Genomic DNA, 22,299 nt, shown 5'->3' on the forward strand with positions numbered 1-22,299 from the left:
ATGTACCTGCGTGCTGGCTGATGAAAAGATTCTAAAAATAAGGTTTTCAGGTGTGAAATGCTATGAAAGTCCTAATATTGCCTACCTGTCAGTGGCATGATAGCACCCATTCTTACATACTGACATGTCTCCATGGGGAGAGAATCACATCAAGAAAGAGGAAAGGTCCAGGAGCTGGAAGTGTGGGAGGGAAAATAGGAACTAATCACAGATAAGTGAGACAGTTTGGGATTTGGCAAGGAGTCACAACGTAAGATTACAAACTAAGCCAGAGTCAGAATGGAAGCCAAATGGAGGGAAGTAGAAGGAAATCTAAAAGCTTAACATGCTTTCAATTGGAGAGTTATCTCTAAAAGCAATTGTAAGCAAGTGACACACTGTTCACAACCTTCTCTTTCTCTGCCTCACAGGAAGGTAGCAGGAGCAGCTGATGTGAGCCAAAGAAAGTTGTTCACAAATTTCCACAGTCACAGTGTTGGTTTTGTTTTGCTTGGGCAAGGTCTTGGGATTGTTACTCAAAATGTCATGTAAGGAACTCCTGGCAAAAACACATCCTGGTAAACAAATTCAAGTTCAGTAGCACTAAGCACACCTACCAGCTTCTAGATAATCCACTTCTTCATAATGTTTGGGAAAACAACTAATACCTCTCAAATACCCAAAGACAAGTGTTAAGTCAGCATCAGGATCACTGGAGAAAAGGGCTTTTTCTTTCTTTCAGTTTCCCTCTATACCCCCTGCTGATACAAGAAAGCAAAACAGTTTGTGTGTGCACCTGTTTGCCTTGCAAGTACATTTTAAATATTGGCTCATGGTTTTGAATGCAGGCCCAACCCAAATCAACATAATCTGACATGTTTTATGTAGACAGAAAAGTTCAGAAAGCCTAATGACAGAAAACATTTATGGTAGAAGCATAAAATACCTCTCCCCTGTAGCTAGTGCAAGAAAAAAAAAATAATACTACAGGAGCAAAACCTGGCTTCTTATGTCCTGATCCAAGGGATTCAGCACTGACTACCTTCAGTTAAATCTCAGTGTCCAAAATGGCCAAAAAAAAAAAAAAAAATTATTCTGCCTACTACAATGCAGCTCACACTGGGAGATAACGTATATTATAAAAGAGAGGGTGACTGATTTTACCTCTAACAGTCACTGACAACAACATAATACTACATAACAGCAAAACACAACCTCTATGGGAAGGACCTGAAGGAGAGAGCCCTGTACTGTAACAGTTCCACCTTTAGAGTTCAGTTAATGCTATGCCACTGTGTAACAAGAATATCTCAGCTCACAGTTAAATTCAGGGTGACACTGCAGCTTTTCATGCAGCACGTGTTGACCATGACTGCCTGTGATGTTCACAACAGCAGTAACCAGGTAGATAAGAGAGGTAGCATGGTGCAAGGACATTCATCAATATCAAAGGTTAATGCAGTCATCAGAAGAGAGCAGCCCCGAGAGCAGAGGGTAGACTGTCTTACTGGTGCTGCTTTTCATTTTCTCTTGCATTTGTCAGCAGCAGGCATTTAAACATCAGATTCAGGGGAATGTCTTTGATGGAAACAAGAAAGCTCTCTCTAATAACCAGGAATTAGAATTAATAACTGTTTCTTGAAGGTAAGGGCTCTCAGGCCACATTGTATAGAACCAGTCCAACAGTTTTAATGGCCACTGTTCAGTCAGGACCACTGATTTAAAATGGCTGAGAAATATGGAGGAAAAAATTAAAGAAAAAAATTAAAGATCAAATCAAAATCACATTTCCTTAGTACTTGTAGCTGATCTCAGTTATTGCCACTTTCTGTCACCATAGCCACAAAACCATAATATGATGAAGGAAATAGATTCTCATGCAGGGTGTAGAATCCCCAAAAGAATATTTGTCTCCATACAGCCACCCTGACAAAGTGGACACTGTGCCCAGGTGGAGGCCCCATTCCATAGCCACCTGGACTCTGTTCTCACAAGAAGAGACCCCCATGTGTGTAACCACCCTGATAAACAGGGCCCTATTCTCACAGGAGCAGCCGCTCCTTCAGGGGTTATCCTGATAAGCTGAACACTGTCCTTGCAAGGGGAGCTCTGTTTGATGGAAACCCTGACAGGCAGGACACTGTCCTTATTCCAAAAGCGACAGGGGCAGGCAACCTGTACCCTGTGGGGGCAGAGTGACATCTTGCTGTATATCTCCAATAGGGTAAGAAATGTCAGTATTGGGTTAAATCCTCTCCTGGAGATTTCTACCTCTCTCCCTTAACCACAAGGGAAAGCTGAAGGAAATGTCTTCATCTAAACTTTTAACTGCTTCAGTTGAGACAGCATCCATCTACCTTTTGTGTGCATACTGCTGGCCTTGGTTAGGGTATCTGTAGCTGTAGCTCAAGAGCATAGCGAGGGTTTCCTCCTGCATGAATTTAGACCCATTTAAAGAAGACCAGACAACTAGACTAGATGCGGGTGTCTGGAAAGTTAGGTGAGATGAGTTTTCCCAAGCTGTCTATTCTGTGATTAGCTTTCATGCTTGAACTCATGTTTTCTTACCTTGCAATCTGGATGTCAGAGCCTTTTACGAGTAGTCACTAAACCTGGGATATCTCCTAGGGTTCATCTTGGCCAGGCCTACAAATGGTTAGTCTGGCCAAGCTACCAAGGACTCACTGCCAGGCACTTGTACATGCTTGGAAATCTTCAGTCTCCCACATTATCCTAGATTTTGGGTCCAGTCCATCTGCCCAACAGTGTTTCCAGCAGTGGAGTTTGATCTTTTAATTTAGAAAAAGCCTGAATTAAAAGCGAATATTAGAACTCCCAGCTCAAGCAAGCAAATAAAACACTCTTAAGCAGAGTTATGTTTAATTATAAAATATGAAAAAAATATTTTAGTTGGATGTTAACAGAAAACAAAACAAGGGCAGCATCACATAACTGCAGCGGTACCAAGAGTGGGTACCACTCCTGCTGCACTTAGCAGAGTTGCCTGGGGCTCTCCATGACACCCCCTCAGGTCTGCCCATCATGCTGTGCCACATGTCACAGCAGCTGGAAGCCAGCAGACACCCTGGAACATGCACCATGGTGTAGACACCTCTGTGTACATGACTGAGCCCTGCTGCAGGAATTCAGAGGCTGGAAAGAAGAACCTGAAAAAGTGTAAGAAGGGGACAGAAGGATATAAGAAAGGAAAGAGCCTGAACCTGGAGGTGGAGGCTCCAGGCTGTGCTGTCAGTGAGTAGACCCCTTCTTTGAAGGCTGGCTGTCTTCACAAGCCTTATAGGGTACAGAGTGTTCCTTTTGGGGACTAGGCAGCTCCTAAAAGATAGGACATTGCAGTGATGACCATTTTTAAGTCTTGCTCTTCTTAAACAATTAAGCTTATTTTACTGGCAAGCATAGAACATGCTGGTCTAAGAGGTAGCAGTGGTGGAGACTGATGGGACGAGGATCAGTTTCAGGTACATAGCAGCAAAGTTTGTCTACAGGAAGGACCTGAAGGAGGTAGTCCCCTGTACAACTAATTTTTTGTCTGATGGACTACCAATTCGTACAACCTCCCTGTGTGCTCTTGAGCTACAGATACCCTAACCAAGGCCAGCAGTATGCACACAAAAGGTAGATGGATGCTGTCTCAACTGAAGCAGTTAAAAGTTTAGATGAAGACATTTCCTTCAGCTTTCCCTTGTGGTTAAGGGAAGGTTTTTTTCTGTTTCTGTCAAAAATGTTTCTTTGAATTTGACCTGGTGGAAACGCACACCAAAGGCATCTGTAATGTGTGATTCATCTGTAATTCATACTGACTGAAGAGCAGCATCAGAAGACGTGTGGAATATCCCAGCTCAATTACATTCAGTGTGATTCAGCAAATTTTTGTCCGCATGTTTACCTTGCCTGCAGGTGATATCTACAACAGTATTAACAAGCTAGATTAGACAGGCAGGATGGGAGTTCATGTTTTATTGACTCTTAAAAGTCAATGGAGTTATCAGAAGAAAGCAATCAGGAGTGTAGAGGGCAGTTTCACAGAATAGTCATGGTTGGAAAGGACCTGAGCTCACCAAGGCCAACCATACACACGTCTTCTGATGCTACTCTTCATTCAGTATGAATTACAGATGAATCACACATTACAGATGCCTTTGGTGTGCGTTTCCACCAGGTTAAATTCAAAGAAACATTTTTGACAGAAACAGAAAAAAACCTTCTATGTGTAAGAATGAAATTCAGCAGAAAAAATGTCCTGGAGGAATATCCCCTGTCACAAGGGAAGGGTGAGAAGCAAGGATTCAAGACAAATTTGTTGATGTGACTTAGGCAAAGAAGTAATCTGTTAAAAGTAAAAAAACCATAAAATATTTAAATAAAATTTTGACTGCTATCATAGTATGTTTTTAAATCGTGGAAGCTTTTTAGCTGCTCTGATTATTTTTTAACTAGCAGGTTAAATGAGAAGGCATGCAATTTCCTTTTGGCACGATGTTCCCAGTGATTATGATCTCTCAAGAATCTTACATTTGTGCATAGCCAGCACTAGTTAGATATTCCTTTTCTCTAGGTGAGAAGTGTGTAAACTGAGAATTTTTTTTAAGAAGAAGGCTTTCCCATTGGCAGAGAAGTGCCTGCAGCTCTCTTTGCAGGAGGGACTACAGACCTATAAAATCTCAAGGCAAAGCTACTGAGAGCTTAGAGTGAGTTATACTGGATAAGAGGTAAGCTTTTGGGATTTGGGACATGCATAGTGTACTTAAAACTAAGTCAGTGAATGGGTTTTATGGATTAAATACTTGTATGTACTTTATTAACATGGCTATGTCCATCAAATGTTAAATTACTAATTAAGTGCTTTCTATGTGTACAGATTTAAGAAAAAGAAATGTAGATCTCAGAAATATAGAGTGCTTACTCTCATCCACTTCTTCCTAGTGTAGAGAAGATGGCATGTTATTTACATGGGGAATATGGGATTTTTAACCATCTGCTTTTGATGCTCTTAATGCTTCACCTTTACTGCTGACACAGTGTTAGGAATTGTGAAGTTAGTATAAACTAGGCACTGTCTGCATGTTTGCTGCTGATGTGCATGTACTTACTGGTTCTGAATGCGGGGGTGACAGTGTGTTTAGAAATAGTTGTTTTAAATTCCAATAAAGATTTGGAATTGAACCAAGCAGGTATTGCATTTTGGTTCTGTCTGTGGTAAAGGCAAGTCTAAAGTTACCAGAGACAAAATTAAATTAAATGTCTTCAGGTGCTTTCCTAAAGAAATGAGATTGAGGACTGTTTTAAATGACATTGAATGCTTACAATGGGGGGAAAAGAAATCCTTTCTGTATCTTTAAAATGGAGCTTAATGGCTACTGGAGAAAGTACAGCCAATGCTGAATTTTTATTGCGTATCTGATTAAAGAGTAAACTGTATCCTGAGGTAATGCCAAAGTACATAGAACAGTCTATCTTGAATGCCTTGCTTTTTGGTCAAAGGAGAACACTTTGGGATGCAAATGGGTTTTGATTTGCTTGTTCTCTGACACAGGTAAATCACTCTTAGTACAGAGTTCTGCTTAACTAAACTGCACATATAGAAGATAATGTAAAGCAAAATGGTACAAGGCAGTCTCTCAAAAGAGTCTTTCACTTGCTCTACTAATTTGATGAGAGTCTTGGACCATATATAACTGGTTTCAAATAAAACAACTTTGATCAATGCTTGAGAAACAGCATTCTGAATCTGTATTTTTGCAAAATGTACTTCTTTAATTCTAGATAGTAGGAAATAAGGCAACAGAAACATGTCTGGGAAACCCAAGCTGCACTACTTCGATGGCCGAGGCCGAATGGAAACAATACGGTGGCTGATAGCAGCAGCTGGTGTTGAGGTTTGCCTCTGTTTTTATATTAAGAGCATGTGATAAATATCTCTTTCTACTGTTCCTTACAAAAAATGTGACTGACCAGCAGCCCTGCATTTAGAGCATGGCTAACCAAGCCAACTATAATGACTTTGTTACCCTAAGCAGGGGGGCAAATTCCCATTTCACTTCTAAGCACCATAAGTCAAATATTTATGGTAGCATCATAAATGCTTCTCCCGGGTAGCTAGTGCAAGAAAAAGAATTAACACCACAGAAGCATGGATTCTTATGTCCTGATCCAAGGGGTTCAGCACTTTCAGGCCTGAAGACCTTCAGTTAAATCTCAGTGTCCAAAATGGCCAAAAAAAAAAAAAAAAAAAATTATACTGCCTACTACAATGCAGCTCACACTGGGAGATAATGTATATTTTATTTATATATATGTATATATATATAAAGAGAGGGTGACTGGTTTTGCCTCTAACACTCCCTGATACCAAACTAGAGAGGAAGTGTGGGGATCTGTGTTTTAAGAGCTGTGAGTTTTTGATACAGTTTTACTCAGCAGAGCAGGTTTTGTGCCTTTCTGTCACCTCAGCTTTAGCCAGAAACTTACCTACACAAACATATGAATCACAAACAAGAGAGAAGAGGATGTCAGAGAGGCAAAGTAAGTTTTCAAAGGCGCCATTCCAAATCTGATACATTTTTAACAAAGTAAAGCTCCTCAAAACACAGCACATTGTGCACTCACTGTCCATGCAAAGCAGAAGCTGAGACATGCAATGTCAGCACAACTTTACTTCTGTGTTTCCTGCAGTTTGAAGAATGCTTCCTGGAAAAAAAGGATGACCTGATAAAGTTGCAGAAGAGTAAGTTTCCTTCACTTGTTAACAATTAAATAAGTAAATACTACTAATAACAGTTTTTCTTAGAACATCTAAATCTTACATCTCTTAAAAAGAAAATCTAGTGTAGACTGTACACGAGGTACCACATATGCATACTGCAGTGTGTTGGGTGGTATGAGCCACCCAGCTGCTGCATGGTCATCCTGCTTTCCTTTAGGAGTAATGACTTGATCCCCCTGCAAAAGAAAAAAAAAGTGTGTCCTTAACAACAAGTGGTTTCTCTGCATAAACTTCTTACAGCAGACACAAACCTGGATGTATCTCATCAGTTACATGAGTCAAGAAATATGATTCCATAAAGCAAATACCCTGACTTACTTCTCTGATCAGTTCCTGGAGGTATTTTGACTTTTTCCTTGCTAAAATAATGTTTCTACAGACCTTTAAGGAATTTTTGTGCGATATTTAGCTCTTGAAGGGATCTCTCGAAAACCACTCGTTGTTCCCATGACATTGTATAAAGCCAATATGGTTGTCACAAAGTTATTATGGACATTTGTATTCACAGTATATATTGACAAGGTCTTAAATAGTCCAGATTTCTGTACTTACCAAAGCATGACACAAAGTATCTCACCAGGGGTCAGATTCTTCAGTTCTCATCAGTATTTCAGGGTACTTTTCAGCAGTTGCTGAAGTTTCTGCATGTGGGTTCTTCTTCATATTTTAAGGAACTTCAAGAAGATGATTTCTATAATACTATATACGTTATTAACTTGCTACTAAGAAATGGTTCTTGGCTTTGTGGTAAGTTTTTCCCGTGCCATATTTAGAAGTAAGAAAGACTGTCAGAAGTAAAAATAAGATGGGTGGTTACTTTCCCAAACACCTACTAATGGCTCTCATTGAGAGACTGGGTATCTCCTTGTCTTGTCCCCTTTTCCCTAGGTGGATCCCTGCTGTTTCAGCAAGTGCCAATGGTGGAGATCGATGGGATGAAGATGGTGCAGACAAGAGCCATTTGCAACTACATAACAGCAAAACACAACCTCTATGGGAAGGACCTGAAGGAGAGAGCCCTGTACTGTAACAGTTCCACCTTTAGAGTTCAGTTAATACTACACCAGTGTGTAACAAGAATATCTCAGCTCACAGTTAAATTCAGGGTGACACTGCAGCTTTTCATGCAGCACGTGTTGACCATGACTGCCTGTGATGTTCACAACAGCAGTAACCAGGTAGATAAGAGAGTGCAAGGTGCATTCATCAATATCAAAGGTTAATGCAGTCATCAGAAGAGAGCAGCCAGGAGAGCAGAGGGTCAACTGTTTTACTGATGCTGCTTTTCATTTTCTCTTGCATTTGTCAGCAGCAGGCATTTAAACATCAGATTCAGGGGAATGTCTTTGATGGAAACAAGAAAGCTCTCTCTAATAACCAGGAATTAGAATTAATAACTGTTTCTTGAAATATCATCCTTAGTGAAGAAAATGGTAGAGGTACAGCCTTTTTGGTTTTTGTTAGGCACTTCACAGCTGTCTGGCACCCACAGTTCTCCTCCTCTGCTCCCCAAAGCTACTGCACTGTGGGAGAACTGCTTGAAGATGTGCCAGGAGCTGTTGTGCTATTCTGACCTATTGTGTTTTGAACTGACCAGCTGGACCTATTCCTTTCAGAATCGATATGTATGTGGAAGGATTAATGGATCTGAACGAGCTACTCATGACCTATCCTTACCAACCAGCAGAAAAAAGGGAGCAACATCTTGCTACTATTGTGGACAAGGCCGCAAACAGATACTTCCCAGTCTTTGAGAAGGTATGTGGCAAAGAGTAATTGTACTTGCTTAATTCATATTGTTTTTCTGACACCATCCTGGATCTACGCAAGTAATTTTTATTGAGGGAAACAGAGAAGAAAAATTACCACTTAAATATTTATGTCATGGTTTTGGTAGGGCTGGAATGGAGATGGAGACAGGACTCTGTCGAGGGGACAGAAGGCACCAATTATCTGGGAGAGATGCAGAGGTGTAAAAACCCAGAACACAGAGCTCTCCAAATGTCCCTGTTTCAGTCTGTATGTTGTTTCAGACAAAAGACACTTTAGCATCAGCTTTTACATTAAGTTCCCTCCTGAAGTGCAGAACCCCCCTGTAGCATACATGCTATGTAAAGCATTACAGCTCCTTCTGCAGCAAAAGGGAGGATGGATTAGCTGGATGTCAGGACCGTAAGGCACAGACTACTCGTGGAGAGCTCCCAACACAATATTCCCAAAGCTGAAGAGGAAACTGGTGAGAAGGAGCTGCTCACAATTTGAAAGAGTCCAGGATACTCTCACTATGCCCAGGGCTGAACTCAAGCCTCCTGTAAATCTTGTGTAGGCATTTGCAGTGATGGTTGTGTCCCACAGAGCTTAGCCTTCACCACAGCACTGCTGATTACCTGAGCTACAGAAGTGAAGGCAGGAGGACTACACCTGAACTGCCAGAAAGAAATGCATAAGAGAAAGGACAAAAATTCTGCTGGGATGACAGCACGGTCAGATCATTTGTTTGTACTACAGATGTTCTTAGTGCATTTCCATCTTTCAAGGATAACTCTATGTGGTGGATGATCTTTCTTTGAAGATATATTAAATCACACACAGAGAAAAAAAAAAACAAACCAAAACTTCTGGTTCTCTCTTTTTAGGCTTTGAAAGACCACGGACAAGACTTTCTCGTTGGCAACCGCTTTAGCAGGGCAGATGTGCAATTACTTGAAACCATTTTAACAACAGAAGAGTGCAAGCCTGACATACTTGACAAATTTCCACTCTTGCAGGTAACTGAATGAACAGTTTTAATGGCCCATGAATCAAAGAAGGACCACTGATTTAAACTGGCTAGGAAATATGGAGGAGTGGGATGGTGAAGAAAAAGTGACAGATCAAATGAAAATCAAATATCCTTACTATCTGTAGCTGGTCTCAGATACTGACGTTTTTTGCCACTTTAAGTCACTATAGCCACAAAACCATAATATGATGAAGCAAATAGATTCTCCTGCTGGGTCAGCCTATAATGTTATATTTAGAGCATGGAAAAAAAATCTAAATGCCTGACAGTTACCATGGTTATTAAGGTCAGTGCTCTTTTTGTTTTTGTTTTCTAGAGTTTTAAAGCAAGAATAAGTGATATCCCTACAATAAAGAAATTTCTGCAGCCTGGCAGCCAGAGGAAACCACCAACAAAAGAAGAAGAAGCACCTAAAATAGTAAAAATTTTCTACTGAGCAGCAGCCTAAACTCTCAGAATCTCTATTTCAATGTCTTTGTGTTTGCTGAAATTTACAAAGTGAAATTAATGAAAAAAGTGAAAAAGTTGTAGATCTCTCCTTAGCTACAGGACTAGTTTTAGCCTACTGCAAACCCTTCCAAATAAATCTACATGATCATACATGTTCAAATGAAACAGTTTCCTGCTTGAGGGGCTACACTGTACAGCATAGGATGTCTTAAATCACTTTGAAGATTCGCTGAAATAAAGTCTTACCATCTGCACTCCAAACCAGTGACTAAGTCTTGCTGATACTTGAATACCTAAGGGCTCTCTGGTTCTGCTTTTCTAGCATTCTGCAGAGCTGCTGGAAAAGGAAGAGAGCTTAACCTAAACAGTGGGTAGTGATCCGTTCTGGGAAACACCACGCAAAGCCTGAAGGTTCTTGTTTGATGGGGATGACAGATTTGGAACTTAATTTGGAGTACATGGGGACCAGAGGTCCTGCTGCACCTCTGTTGTGTCACTAAGCATTTAAACATTTGCATTAACAAAAGGTCTACTCGAGCAGCACTTTGCAGACTTGACTAAGAGATGAATGCTTGCCACCACCTGTAAAGTTGATAACTTATTGCTTGGGGAGGAGCCAGGTGGCTGTCAGGCACTAGTGAGACCTTGAAATGTAGGACTTCATGTTGGCTTTCACCACTTTACATTAAACTCAGTTAAATGTAAGTCAGATATTATAATCACTTAAACCAAGCTCTGCTACTGAGAGGCTAGCAATGCAGCTGTACACAAAAGCGTTAACATGAATGTTATTTAAACTCCAAACCAAGTATCTAAACGCAATAGTCAGTGCCCTAAAACTAACTCAAGCTCTAGCACTGGAAGTTTTGAACTGGGCAAAATCAGGGCACTAAAACTCTTGCTAACAGTAATAGTTTCCCTGTAAGAAATGCCATGAGGCAAGAACCAGTTTTAGCCATCAAGAAAGGAAAAAAACCCCGATGTTTATCTGCAGTAGAGCAACCAGAGTTGTTGCAAAAGCTGTTCCCCTCCCGTCCGACCGAAGCATTCGGGCAGCACTCGCACCTGCTGAGAGCTGTCAGGAACCGGAGCCAGAACCTTCGGCCGCGACTGCCGCCTCTCTGCTGTGCAAGCTCCGTTCCCTTCCAGCCGCTGCTCAGCCCCCGACCTTTGGCCCTGCAGCCCCCGGCACCCTGACCCGGGCAGCTCCCGCCCCTCACCCTGCCCGGGTCACTCCATCGCTGTGACCCCCACTGCCGCCTCGGCAGCCTCCAGCCCCGCTCCACCTCCATCCCGCCTGGCACTCCGCCAGTCCCGCTGCCAGCCCAGTGGAAAAAGTTGCCTCCTGAGCCTTCAGGGACGCCTGTAGGGCTCGGGATGGAGCCCTACAAAGGGCAGCTTTTCTCCCAGCTTCGCCTCCGCTAGGGCTGCAGGGAGCGGGGGGCGGGCAGTGGGCAGGCCGCAGGGGCACGGCCGCCTTGGGGAGGAGCGGCCGAGTCCCGGAGGGCGGTGGGACGGACGACCAGGGTGCGGAGGGAAGACCTCGGGGAACTGCCTGGGAAGAGGAGTCTCTCGGTGGTGAGGCACGTACGGAGGGTGCTGGCAGCGGAGGGGGGGCTGGGGGGTGTCGTTGCGGGGGCCCGGAGGTGCGGAGGGGTGCGGGCGCTTTCCCGCTGCCGGAGGAAGTGGAGAGGGGGCCCGGGGTGACATTAGGCTGCGAAGTCGGGCGTGTGGCGGCGGGATGCAGGGACTGGCAGCTGCTCGGCGGCCTGATCGAGGAGCGGGACCGTGTGCCTCTCGGCCCCCTCTGCCTCTGACCAACAAGCGGGCTGCCCTGCTCGCCGGAGCCGAGCCGCCGGAGAGTGTTTCTCGCTGAGGCTGAGTGTGGAGAGAGGGTGGGCAGGGTTGGGCCGGGCCGGGCTGGACTGGCTGCCCCTCTGTGCCAGCCCGGGGAGGGAAAGGAGCCCGGCTGCGGGGGCTGGGGGCGGCCAGCCGGGACTCCTGGCAGGAGGGGGTAAGGAGGGGTGTGGGGCGGCTCGGTCTGTAGTTCGGGAACGCGTTCTTGCGGCGCTGCTCGGGGTATTTCTCAGTCCTGGAGCAGGGACTCACTCTGGGCCTGGTGGGTGAGCGCAGAGATGTCTGTGTCTGGCTCTGGGTAGGATCAGCAGGGAACCTGAAGAGGAATTGGTGTTCGGAGTTCAAGTCCTAAAATCTCTTGGATCTTTGGACTCGTTCCAACACTTCTCCTAGTTCAAGTGGTGGAAGGCGCGCGTTTTGAGCTAGAATTTGGCGGAGTCCCTGTAGAAACCACACGTTGGTGAGTTAGCGTCTCAGGATGGTCCGGAGAGGCATCCTCGGTCGATGCAGTTCAGGGGCTGTGCTGTCGGCATTCTGCCCGAGCAGCCCGGTGTGAGCTGTGCTGGAGGAACTGAGCAGTGCCGGGAACTTCGGGGTCCACATCGAATTAGGAAGAAAGTTGAAGATCTTGCAGCAGATTATGAGCATGCTGTTATTATTTTGCAAACACAGTGAGGAAAAGAACAGCAAGGAGAAAAAAGTTTGAGGCCAGGAGACACATATACTTGGTGGTAATATGTGTGATTTTATTCATCAGCAGTGCTCTTCTACAGTGCAGAGAAAACATGATATAGCGAAAAGGTGGACTGTTTAAAAAAGCAAGGTACAATAAACAAAGATCATGGTTTTGCTACCTACAGACACTGCTTACAAGACACAGCACTCTCCCACAATGGGACATCCTGTTTAAGGCCAAAAGTTAAGATGTTAGAATACATAGTCTCTTTATTAAGAGAAGGTGTCCTCTAGATTCCTTACTATCTTTTCTGGCGATGAGCCTTGCCTCATCTTTATTTTTCTGGCAGCAGGCCTTGCCTCGTTGCTATCTTTGGTTGGCCTTGCTTTGCAGCATGGGACCTTGCCTTTTTGCTAGCTCTCAGGTCTCTCAAACTATTGAGACAGCCTTCCACACTGCTAAATTCACTTGTGTAATTCTCACTGGAAGCCTGGTGCCTGGATTTTTTTGGATAAAATGGTGTGTTGTTGATTTTTAATGCAGCAATCACAGCAATAGCTATCACTCTGACAAGCGCCTGGCTTAGGTCCAAGGAAGAATGTACTAGAACACTAAAAAAGTTTCTGATTTGTTTGCAGGTCCATTGTTGCTATTCAAGAAAGATAATTTACCAACTTTGCTATTCTTTCATGACTCATTGCTTTACAAAGGGATATTCGTTCCAGAGTGGTAACAGTCACCAAAGTACTTTTCAACATACATGAGCGTTGAGCCTAAATCCCAGAATCATTCCTTAAGCAGCGTGGTTCCAAGAAAATGTGAACTTTTTGTTGCCTGCACAGAAAGGCTTGACCTACAAGCCACGGGCAGTTATATTGATACCTGGACATTTTTCCACTGACAATTGCTCTGCTCTTCAGCTTGGACAGGTGTTTGGGGTGCACCACTGAGCTGACACTGGCAAGCAGGGCTCTGGCTGGGCTCATTTTTATCAGCTCTACCTCTGCTTCTGGGAAAGGTGAAGGAAGTTTGCTCTTCCTTCTTATGGTAGGCTGTCCTTGTAGTGTGTTCCCCAGCCTTGATCTCACATACTGTAGTTTAGAATGCTTGTCCAGTCTGTGAGAATCCAAGTTCAGTTCTCCCCTCTGATGGAGTTGAGGCTATCATCTACTTCCTGAGCACCAGGGAATAAAGTATTTTTAATGTATGGATGGAGGGTTAAGAGCAGTTTCACTTGATGTAGTGTAACTCACACACTTACGGAAACAGGCATGGTTTGTAGGTCATGGTCTTTGTGTAGGGCCTGGTAAGGTTGCTGTGGTAGGAAAGTTTCTTTAAATGCCTGGTTGATGTGCACTATTGCTGGTCAGGGGTTAGGACTCTCACTAGGCTTCCAGCAGCTCTAACTAGGTGCCTGCTCTAAACTGTGAAGACATAACCAAGTCTTTATTAAAAAACACATATTTATGCATCAGAAGAACTTTCTTACAGGGCCAGGTGCAAGCTGGGCAGGCATTTTTAAGACCTTTATTTTGGCCTGAGGCACCAGGTTTCTCCTGTGAGTCCAGCCTCTAGTAGAGCAATGGCTGTTTGGTATAGGGCCTGTTGAAGATACCACCCAACACAAAGGACTTCAGTGGAGAAGGCCAGAGGTGCAGTCTCCTCTCTCTGTTCTGTTGTTTCTTTGTTCCTCTTAATTGATGCCTTTGGCATTATGGCCAAAGTTGCCAAAGTTTGTTTCTTAATTATGTACTGTAAAGTCTATGCAAGAATAAATATTCCTGCCTGTAAACAGATAAAACCTTGGCTTAATGATGAAGCCCTCTGTTAGTCTGTGACTCTTATTAGTCTGTGTCTTCTTATTAAATTTGCTTCATTCTTTTGGGACCCATTAGTGATAAGGGTACAGTGTTAGCTTTGTTTCTAGCACCACACAAGCTACATCAGCTGCCAAGTTCATACTATAGCATGTGACTGTCCTTGTTAGTGAAATTTGAAAGGATGAAGTGTTTCATCCCAGTGCCAGTGTGCTGACTCCATGCCCCTGCTGCTGGGGGCATTGACCAGGCCTTATCTGCTCAATAGAGGTCGTGGTCTCATTTGTTTGGTTTTGATTTTAAGTTTTATGGGCAAGCAGGATATAAATCCCCATTACAGTTTAACTGTTTCTTGTAAAGTTGGAATGAGCCTTAAGTCAGTCCACATTCTCTATGATGAGTACATTGTGATTTGGCTAAAGGTAGAAAGACAGCTATCTAAATATGGAAGTCAGCAGGCTTGGTGAAATATATGCAGGAGTATATTTTTCTGTTATAAGCTCATATTTGTAAAGCCACAGGAAGACTGGGCTCTGAAATTGTCGCCATGACAGAGGTGAAAATAATGCTGGTGTCTCTGGGTTGGTGCTCTTGTGAAGCAATTAATTTGGCATAGTGCACTTTCAAGACAGGTACAACATAGAGGCTGCCACAAAACCCACCACCTACTGCATAGATTGCATCACTATAAAGTTAAAAATGGATTTATTCACAAATACTCTACAATTCTGTTTTGGTTGTAAAACTTGTAAGCTGTGTTATTTTTAAAGATACGTATGTGATTTAGTAGTTGCTTACTACATTCCAGCATGATTTTTTTTTAAATTGATGCATGTTCTTCTGGTAGTGTGTACTTTTTCTTTTTTTCTACTAATCCACAGGAAACTTGTTTGAACAAAGCCCAGGTATCTAGGTTTCGATTTCCCTTCTGCTTTGGCATTCATCCTATTGTATTTAGTATTTTTGAGTGCAACGTTTTAAATGTTAATTTAAAATTAAATGTTAAAAATGTTAATTTAAAATGTGCTTGCTTGAAGATCGTCTTCTTGAATCTATCAGGAAACAAGTACTCTGAAATCATGACAGCAAAGCCCAAGCTGCACTACACCAATGGGAGGGGGAAGATGGAGTCCATCCGATGGCTGTTAGCAGCAGCTGGGGTTGAGGTTTGTATCTTCTTTGTAAGATGACCAGACTGATCTGTGATTAAATTAAGTGCTCTTTGGAAAGGTTTCACAATTACATCTGTGCATACACATGTGCACAACAACATGCTGTGATGCAGAATAGTTAGAATCAGTGGTACTACGCTTTCCCGTGTATTTATTTAATGTATTCCTTGAGTAACAGTTGCCCAGTAAAAGGATTTTAACAGACAAAAGAACTGTTAAAGGTAATTTTTGAAACATACTTTAAGCTGAGATCTTAAATTGTTGCTACAGACAAAACTTTTCTAAATGCTTTTCTGTGTCTCGTGATTGTTCTCAGCTGAAAGACCATGCATGCCACATGAAAAGTGCTTTTAGTTCTTTGGGTCAGGATCTGAGTAGGATAAATCAGCAAAACTACCCTGAAGGCAGTGGGGGAGTTATCTAGATTAACATCAGGTGAAAGCTATCCATTAATAAGGCTTATTAATTTCTACATGCAGTTTTGGCTTGAATAGATTGTGTTGAAATTATTTTCTCAGAAACTATTTATTCCGAACTGGAAATAAAAGGCTAATTTAATGGTGCTTACTCATGAATATTGCTAACAGAGAAGCTGCAGAACACGAGTGCTGAGGAAACAAAGATCTTGTCCTTAATTAAAATGTCCTTCTTATTTAAAAAATGCCACTAGGGGGAAAGGAGTTGATAAATGCTGTCTAACAGAGGCATATTTTATTAAAAAGTTCTCAATCATTCACATGGCATCAGCTGTTTCTCAGTTGAGTGATCTGTTGTCTGTTAATTGTTTGTGCAGGCAAGTAGACTCCTCTTTATCGTGAAGGAAGCTTTTTTCTGATATGTAAACCACTGTTTATACTGTGGGGCTGGGGACACGGTAGTCCTGGGTTATTTGCTGGAGCAGAGATGAAGAGTAGGAGTAAGGGGTCAACAGAGTTGTGAGAAGTATAGTGAATAGAGTGGTGGGGTGGAGTCTCACTTTCAGACTCCCACTTCCACATCGCCTTTGGAGTGACACAGTGTTGTTTTCTATTTTTGCTTTTCAGTTTGAGGAAGAATTCATAGAAAAAAAGGAAGACTTAGAAAAATTACGCAGTGGTGAGTCTGTAAAACGTACCCTGGATGCAAATTCACACCAATGTAACAAAAGGACAGCAGGTGGTATTTTTGTAAGATGATGTGATCTATGAAGAGAAGTTCTGAGAGATCTGCTTTCTTGCAAATGTCTTCATTCCTCAGAACTGGAAATGTCTTGCAATGTTAGCAGGTCTCTCTCAGATTCAGTCTAGTGCTGCAACACTGAGTAGGTTGCTTCTTATTCTTCCCTAGATGGAGTTCTGCTGTTCCAGCAAGTGCCCATGGTGGAGATTGATGGGATGAAGATGGTGCAGACTAGAGCCATCCTCAGCTACATAGCAGGGAAATACAATCTCTATGGGAAAGACTTGAAGGAGAGAGCCTGGTATGGTAACAGTGCATGCTGTCTTTTTTAATGCTCATCAGTAATTTTTAATATTTATGAGAAAAATATTTCTGTGAAATACCTGCATGTAAAGGTGCATGTACATCTGATAGTGCTTTGTCTCTTCAGATCCAGGAACTGGGTGAATGAGCTTTGTGATTCATAAATGGTTTTTAATTGTTAACACAGTGAGAACGTTGTGGCCACTTTCAGGCTCATTTAATTTCATAGAGACCAGAAATGCATTAAGTTCCTGGGCAACTGCAAGATCTTCATACTTTAATAGAGGCTAAATATGCCCCTTTTTTCACTTTAGGCTGGAAACCATTAGGAGAAACTATAGATGTCTGCAAAAAAAATGAAGTTTAAGTGTTCTAATTTCCTTTTTTCCAAATGTAAAGAATCTTTCATATCTGATTTAAAAAAAGGCATGTTCAGTGGCTGAATGGTACTGAAAGTTAAACTGGTATTCCTATTATTACTTTACTAGGTAAGCTGTGGATACTTTACATTATCATAATTCAAGGGCTAATGCAAAAGGAAAAATCCCTGTTTACTCTTTATTTTAAAAAAAGCCATACATAAGTTCAGACAGTCCTTAACCTAGGTGACTACTGCTTACTGTAAAGAGTTTATTCTGTGATAATAGAGGGGCAACTCCAGAGACTGGAGAGATTTATTATGGACTGGCAATTGGCAGCCATTTGTTGCTGGGATCCTTTCATGAGTGAACCTCAGGACTGGTTTTTTTTTCTCTAGCATTGTTTGCATACGCAGTCTTTTCTCCCAGAGGATAGGCAAACAGGTTAGCAATGGAAATCAGTGTGAACTCCACTTAAAATACATTAGTTGCAGACTGTGCACCTGTTCATAAAGATCTGTACTTGGAAAAAAACCTCACCTGGAATCAAAGTGGAAGAACAAGAAAACAAACTAGTGTCGTATGTTACACTCACTAATAAGCATTTTACTATGTGATCACTTCAGCACTGTATTTCAGGAAAATAATTAAAGTGGAATTTTTTAATTTAACATTTACCATTTGAAATGTTTGTTTCAGGATTGATATGTACGTGGAGGGAACAACAGACTTGATGGGAATGATCATGTATCTCCCTTTTCAAGCAGCTGACACAAAGGAAAAGAATTTAGCCTTAATCATTGAACGAGCTACAAACAGATACTTTCCTGTTTATGAAAAAGTAAGTGATAACTCACCAGTAGTCCAACAAGACAGTAAAGTGGGGTAGAAGTTCCAGTACTCTCTATTCCCCTTGTTTCACACACCTACTTTCCAGAAGGCAAGTGACAGTACAGCTCTGGAACTGTATGATGGAGACAGTATTGAGCACTGTGAAAAGACTCCTCAAAGAGCAGATTCTACTTTTTAAATCTAGTGTAGTGGCTGATAGCTCCTACCATCTTGCATGAATGCAACATTTAAATACCTCTGCCAGCCTTCAGAACTTATTGCCCAAAGGTCTACATACTCTTGCTGTTCAAAATTAAATATAATTGTGCTTTGTAATAAAGGACCTTGACATCTTTCTCCAATTCACTGCTTAAATTATTACACTTAGAGACTATTACTTTCTTTTTCTGAATTGGTATTTGGCTGTCCTTACTTGTACACAAAGAGGCTCTACAAACAACATGGTTCTAGCTTAAAAGCATAAAGCAATTATTTACTGGCTAGCATGCACTAAAGAGTTAGCCTCTAATGAACTATGAGGGAAGGCATTGATATTCTTGTCACTCCCATACAGCATGTGAAGAGCCTTTCTTGGCTAGGCAGGGGTTGGTTGGGAGTGGATGGGCTGTTCTTTGCTTCTGCCTGGAACACAGCCTGGATGTTACAAAGCTCCCATTTTCTATTGACCTGCTCTTTGTTCTGTTGTTTTGGTTTTCCCTTTCAGATATTTACAAATTTTTTGGTGTTAACATTTTTCTGTTTTAATTGAGCCAGCTGTGATCTTCATCTCATTATCCTACTTCTGGTTTTAACTTCACTTTTTGTACGTTGCGTGGCTGTTCTATATAAGCTTTCCAAGAGCACTTTTTCAGAGCACAGCAGTACCCCTGAAGTCTGTGCCAAGGGTACAAAGCTGTGTTGTTTCAGAGCTGATCTGGGTTTCTAGCTTGAATCTTTGGTTCACAACACCTGAAGTCCATTAAAAAATACAGGACTTGGTGTAATTTCATGTGCCTCTTCATCAGAGCCTTACATTGCACAAGCAAAACCCACAGAAGCTGCCTTTTGAAAACAAAATTGTACACAAAGGACACAAGCTAGAACTCCTGTTATCCCAGGGCTTATAGGTCCACTGCCATAGCAATGGGAGGCTCTGCTGAGAGAGATTGATTGAACAAATTAATCTTAAAAAAGATTTGAAGTCTGAAAGCAATTAAATTATTAAAAAATAAAACAAACTTAGACACCAGTATTCTCTGAGGCTGTGGCCAGGTGGCATAAACAATTGTTTCAGTATGTTTCAGTATGTTACAGTATGTTACATATGCTCACTGGAGGAAAGTCTTTAAAATAATCCTTGTTCGCTTAGCATGAAGTCACTGCTAAACACTTCCATGATTTTTGGCCTAGATCATTTTCTTAGAATGATTACTAATTTTCCTCTGTACTATCTGTTTACAGTGTCCATTGACTCAGCTTAGCAGGATGTGCAGTCTGTGTGTTATGCAATCCTAGCAGAGAATATCCCTAGCTATGAGTGTCTGCTTTACACACTCAGCAGCCAGTTAGTCAGAGTGGCAGAAGATAACATAAAGCACTGCAGGCAGTCCTGTTCTGATGCTCTGTTGGAAGTTTCCTTATGGATTTGATAGACAAGCTGTGGTAGAGAAGTCTAGGAAATAACAACATGAGTTGGTAGATGGGACTGAAGAAGGAATCAGCTTCTGAAGCCACAGACTGACATCCTAATTTTCATTTGTTAGTGGTTCAAGTGTAACATTAGAGTAGCTTAGGGGCAGACGTTTTCTGCTCCTGATTCTGTTACAAGGGAACAGAATCTTCTACTTTAGGAAGAAAGTAGGCTGGGAAAGCTGGTAACTGCTCTAAAGCTGTGCTGCAATGTTCACCACAGCTTGTCTGTTCCAGCTGCTGCTGGTAGCTTCGGCAGGCTGTGATTCTTGCAGTTTGCCATGAAAGAATCCTTCTGTATAGGATGAAGGATGGAAAGGCTGTGTTCCTTCATTCCTGATCTCTTTCTAACTATAACCAGCAATCTCAAATTTTGATGAAACATCTGGGAATTCACTTTACTTTTTTTTTATTTATTTATTTTCCCCCCAAAGTACACTACAGGTAAACTGTTGTTGTGACTACATCTTGCAATATATTTGGTCGTTTTTCTTTTCTATGATGTAAGTCTTCCCTATGGAATTGACCTTGATACAGCTACTTGGTACAGTAGGTTAGAGTCATCGAAGCATGAGTTCTGATTTAGGTTTTTGCTGTGAGAATACCTATCACTTTCTAACTTTACAGATTCTTGCATGGATTTGCAGTGCTGTGTATTGTTGTAGAAATCTGTCTGTAATGAAATATCTAGATAAAGTTGATACATCCTCTATGACTTTTCTTACTTAATATTTTGCAGGCCTTAAAAGACCATGGACATGATTATCTTGTTGGCAACAAATTAAGTTGGGCAGACATCCATCTGCTGGAAGCCATTTTAATGGCAGAAGAATGTAAGCCTGATATACTGTCTGCATTCCCTCTGCTACAGGTTAGTAATAACCTGATCTCAATATGGAGTGTAACATACAAATGTCACTGCCCAGTTTTAAAAAGCTTATTGATTTTCAAATCTTTGGAACCATCATACTATGTTACTACATCTGTTCACTACAACCTGAAGAGACACACACTGCCTTGACTCCAGAGCTGCTGGGCACTCCCTTTTCTCCAGCTCTGCTCTTCCTGATAGCTGTTCTCAGCTATCAGAAAGTCACTTACTGGCTCTACCCATTTTGTGCTGTCACTGGTACTTTCAAACACAGATGTGAGCTTTCTGAGGGGATGGCTGTTGTGTCTGCAGTTCCTGTCCTGGTTTTGCTAGCAAAATTATATTTTGAAGAAATCATATACAAGAGCTGCTAAGTTCCTTACCTCTTGTCTTCCATTGTGCTTTGCAATGAGATATTCCTGTCTTTACTTCTTCTTTTTTTCCCAAGTACATCTGCAGGATTCAGACTGGGTTTTGCTTTTTCTTTTTTTCTTCCACCTTTATGAGATGAATCTTAACTCTTTTGTATTATTTTCCCACCTCCATCTGGGAAACTTAAGGTAAACTTCATAGCACCAGCATTGCAGATCCAAATATTCACACCTGCATTTTCCAAAATGGCTAACAGGTTGTAGGTGCTTGTGAATTTTTGGTTTGTTTTATTTTGGTTTTTAAATAAGAAAAGCTTGAGTGCTGAGCTGGCTGTAAGGAGATGCTACGTTTCTCTATTTAATAAGTATGTCTCAGAAGTAAAAATCCAAGTCACCTGATTTTTAATCTATAAAGGATAGAATTGTAATTTCTTGACTCTCATTTGTTTTACTGATGCTTCCTACAGGCTTTTAAAGGAAGAATAAGCAACATTCCAACAATCAAAAAATTCTTGCAGCCTGGAAGCCAGAGGAAGCCACCAGCAGATGAGAAGTTTATTGCCGTTGTGAGGAAAATATTCAATATCTAATAATTTGGCTGCTGAAGATAACACTGTGCCTTATGAGTGTAGACTGCATAGATTATTCTGTAGCTTGGATTTATAGCCATTCATGTGGTAATCATTGAAATAAGAGTACACTTTTAAATTAGATAGAGTAAGAGGCTGATTTGGACCTGTTAGGTCAAGAAGGTGGTATTTTGTGGAGCAACTATATGAAATAAAACATGCTGATACTTTGTGTTTGTGTATTTACAGTACATGCCTGGTAGGATAAAATGTTAAAATGTTTCAGCTGTGGCTTGCAGAGTACTGTTGAGACACCCCCCTTTCCCTGCTTTATAAACTGCAGGAGAGAAGAGGCACTCCATAAAAATGGGGAAGTAATTTAAAATCAGGCTTAGAATCTTCTGGCTTTGCTCCCTAGGTGGTTTCCTAGATCAAAGCTCACTGTCCCCCTACTTTATTTCACTGCTGTTTCTCTACTTTCAGAGCTGCAGTTTAAAGATAAATATTTTTAAAATATAAAAAATTAAAACTCATGATCCTCCTAAGTTTATGAGCAATAGTAAGATGCTTGTTTATCCCTGTATGAATCTCTTAGAAGACATTTTGTTCACTGAAAGATCAAAGTACATGT

At 41.6% G+C, this 22,299-nt stretch overlaps 2 protein-coding genes across 5 annotated transcripts; both read left to right on the top strand.

Annotated features, from left to right (window-relative positions):
- Nucleotides 1–5,789: 5,789 nt before the first annotated feature.
- LOC103530093 (glutathione S-transferase) lies at nt 5,790–10,080 on the top strand. Its single transcript, XM_008495631.2, has 6 exons — nt 5,790–5,876; nt 6,673–6,724; nt 7,652–7,784; nt 8,380–8,521; nt 9,400–9,531; nt 9,862–10,080. The coding sequence occupies exons 1-6, from the start codon at nt 5,790–5,792 to the stop codon at nt 9,979–9,981; spliced, it is 666 nt and encodes a 221-aa protein (XP_008493853.1). The 3' UTR covers nt 9,982–10,080.
- Nucleotides 10,081–11,465: 1,385 nt separating this feature from the next.
- Nucleotides 11,466–21,950, top strand: LOC103530090 (glutathione S-transferase). Of its 4 annotated transcripts, none has more exons than XM_030446849.1 (7): nt 11,466–11,582; nt 15,405–15,511; nt 16,561–16,612; nt 16,844–16,976; nt 18,037–18,178; nt 20,597–20,728; nt 21,567–21,950. In XM_030446849.1, exons 2-7 carry the CDS (start codon nt 15,425–15,427, stop codon nt 21,687–21,689), a joined length of 669 nt encoding a protein of 222 aa, XP_030302709.1. In that variant the 5' UTR covers nt 11,466–11,582; nt 15,405–15,424; the 3' UTR covers nt 21,690–21,950. The 4 variants fall into 4 exon arrangements, with proteins under 4 accessions (XP_030302709.1, XP_030302710.1, XP_030302708.1 ...); XM_030446850.1 differs by having other exon boundaries at nt 11,466–11,573; XM_030446848.1 differs by having other exon boundaries at nt 11,467–11,578.
- Nucleotides 21,951–22,299: the final 349 nt, after the last annotated feature.

Source organism: Calypte anna, chromosome 3 (assembly GCF_003957555.1).
Source record: "Calypte anna isolate BGI_N300 chromosome 3, bCalAnn1_v1.p, whole genome shotgun sequence".
In the NCBI taxonomy this organism is placed as follows: Eukaryota; Metazoa; Chordata; class Aves; order Apodiformes; family Trochilidae; genus Calypte; species Calypte anna.

What these genes read in the sequence shown, in the direction of transcription:
- LOC103530093 (XM_008495631.2), top strand. Translation starts at nt 5,790, where the DNA reads ATGTCTGGGAAACCCAAGCTGCACTACTTCGATGGCCGAGGCCGAATG. An exon ending in GACCTGAAGGAGAGAGCCCT is followed by an intron (nt 7,785 to 8,379) that starts GTACTGTAACAG and finishes TATTCCTTTCAG; the next exon opens with AATCGATATGTATGTGGAAG. An exon ending in ACTTCCCAGTCTTTGAGAAG is followed by an intron (nt 8,522 to 9,399) that starts GTATGTGGCAAA and finishes CTCTCTTTTTAG; the next exon opens with GCTTTGAAAGACCACGGACA.
- LOC103530090 (XM_030446849.1), top strand. Translation starts at nt 15,425, where the DNA reads ATGACAGCAAAGCCCAAGCTGCACTACACCAATGGGAGGGGGAAGATG. An exon ending in GACTTGAAGGAGAGAGCCTG is followed by an intron (nt 16,977 to 18,036) that starts GTATGGTAACAG and finishes TGTTTGTTTCAG; the next exon opens with GATTGATATGTACGTGGAGG. An exon ending in CTGCATTCCCTCTGCTACAG is followed by an intron (nt 20,729 to 21,566) that starts GTTAGTAATAAC and finishes TGCTTCCTACAG; the next exon opens with GCTTTTAAAGGAAGAATAAG.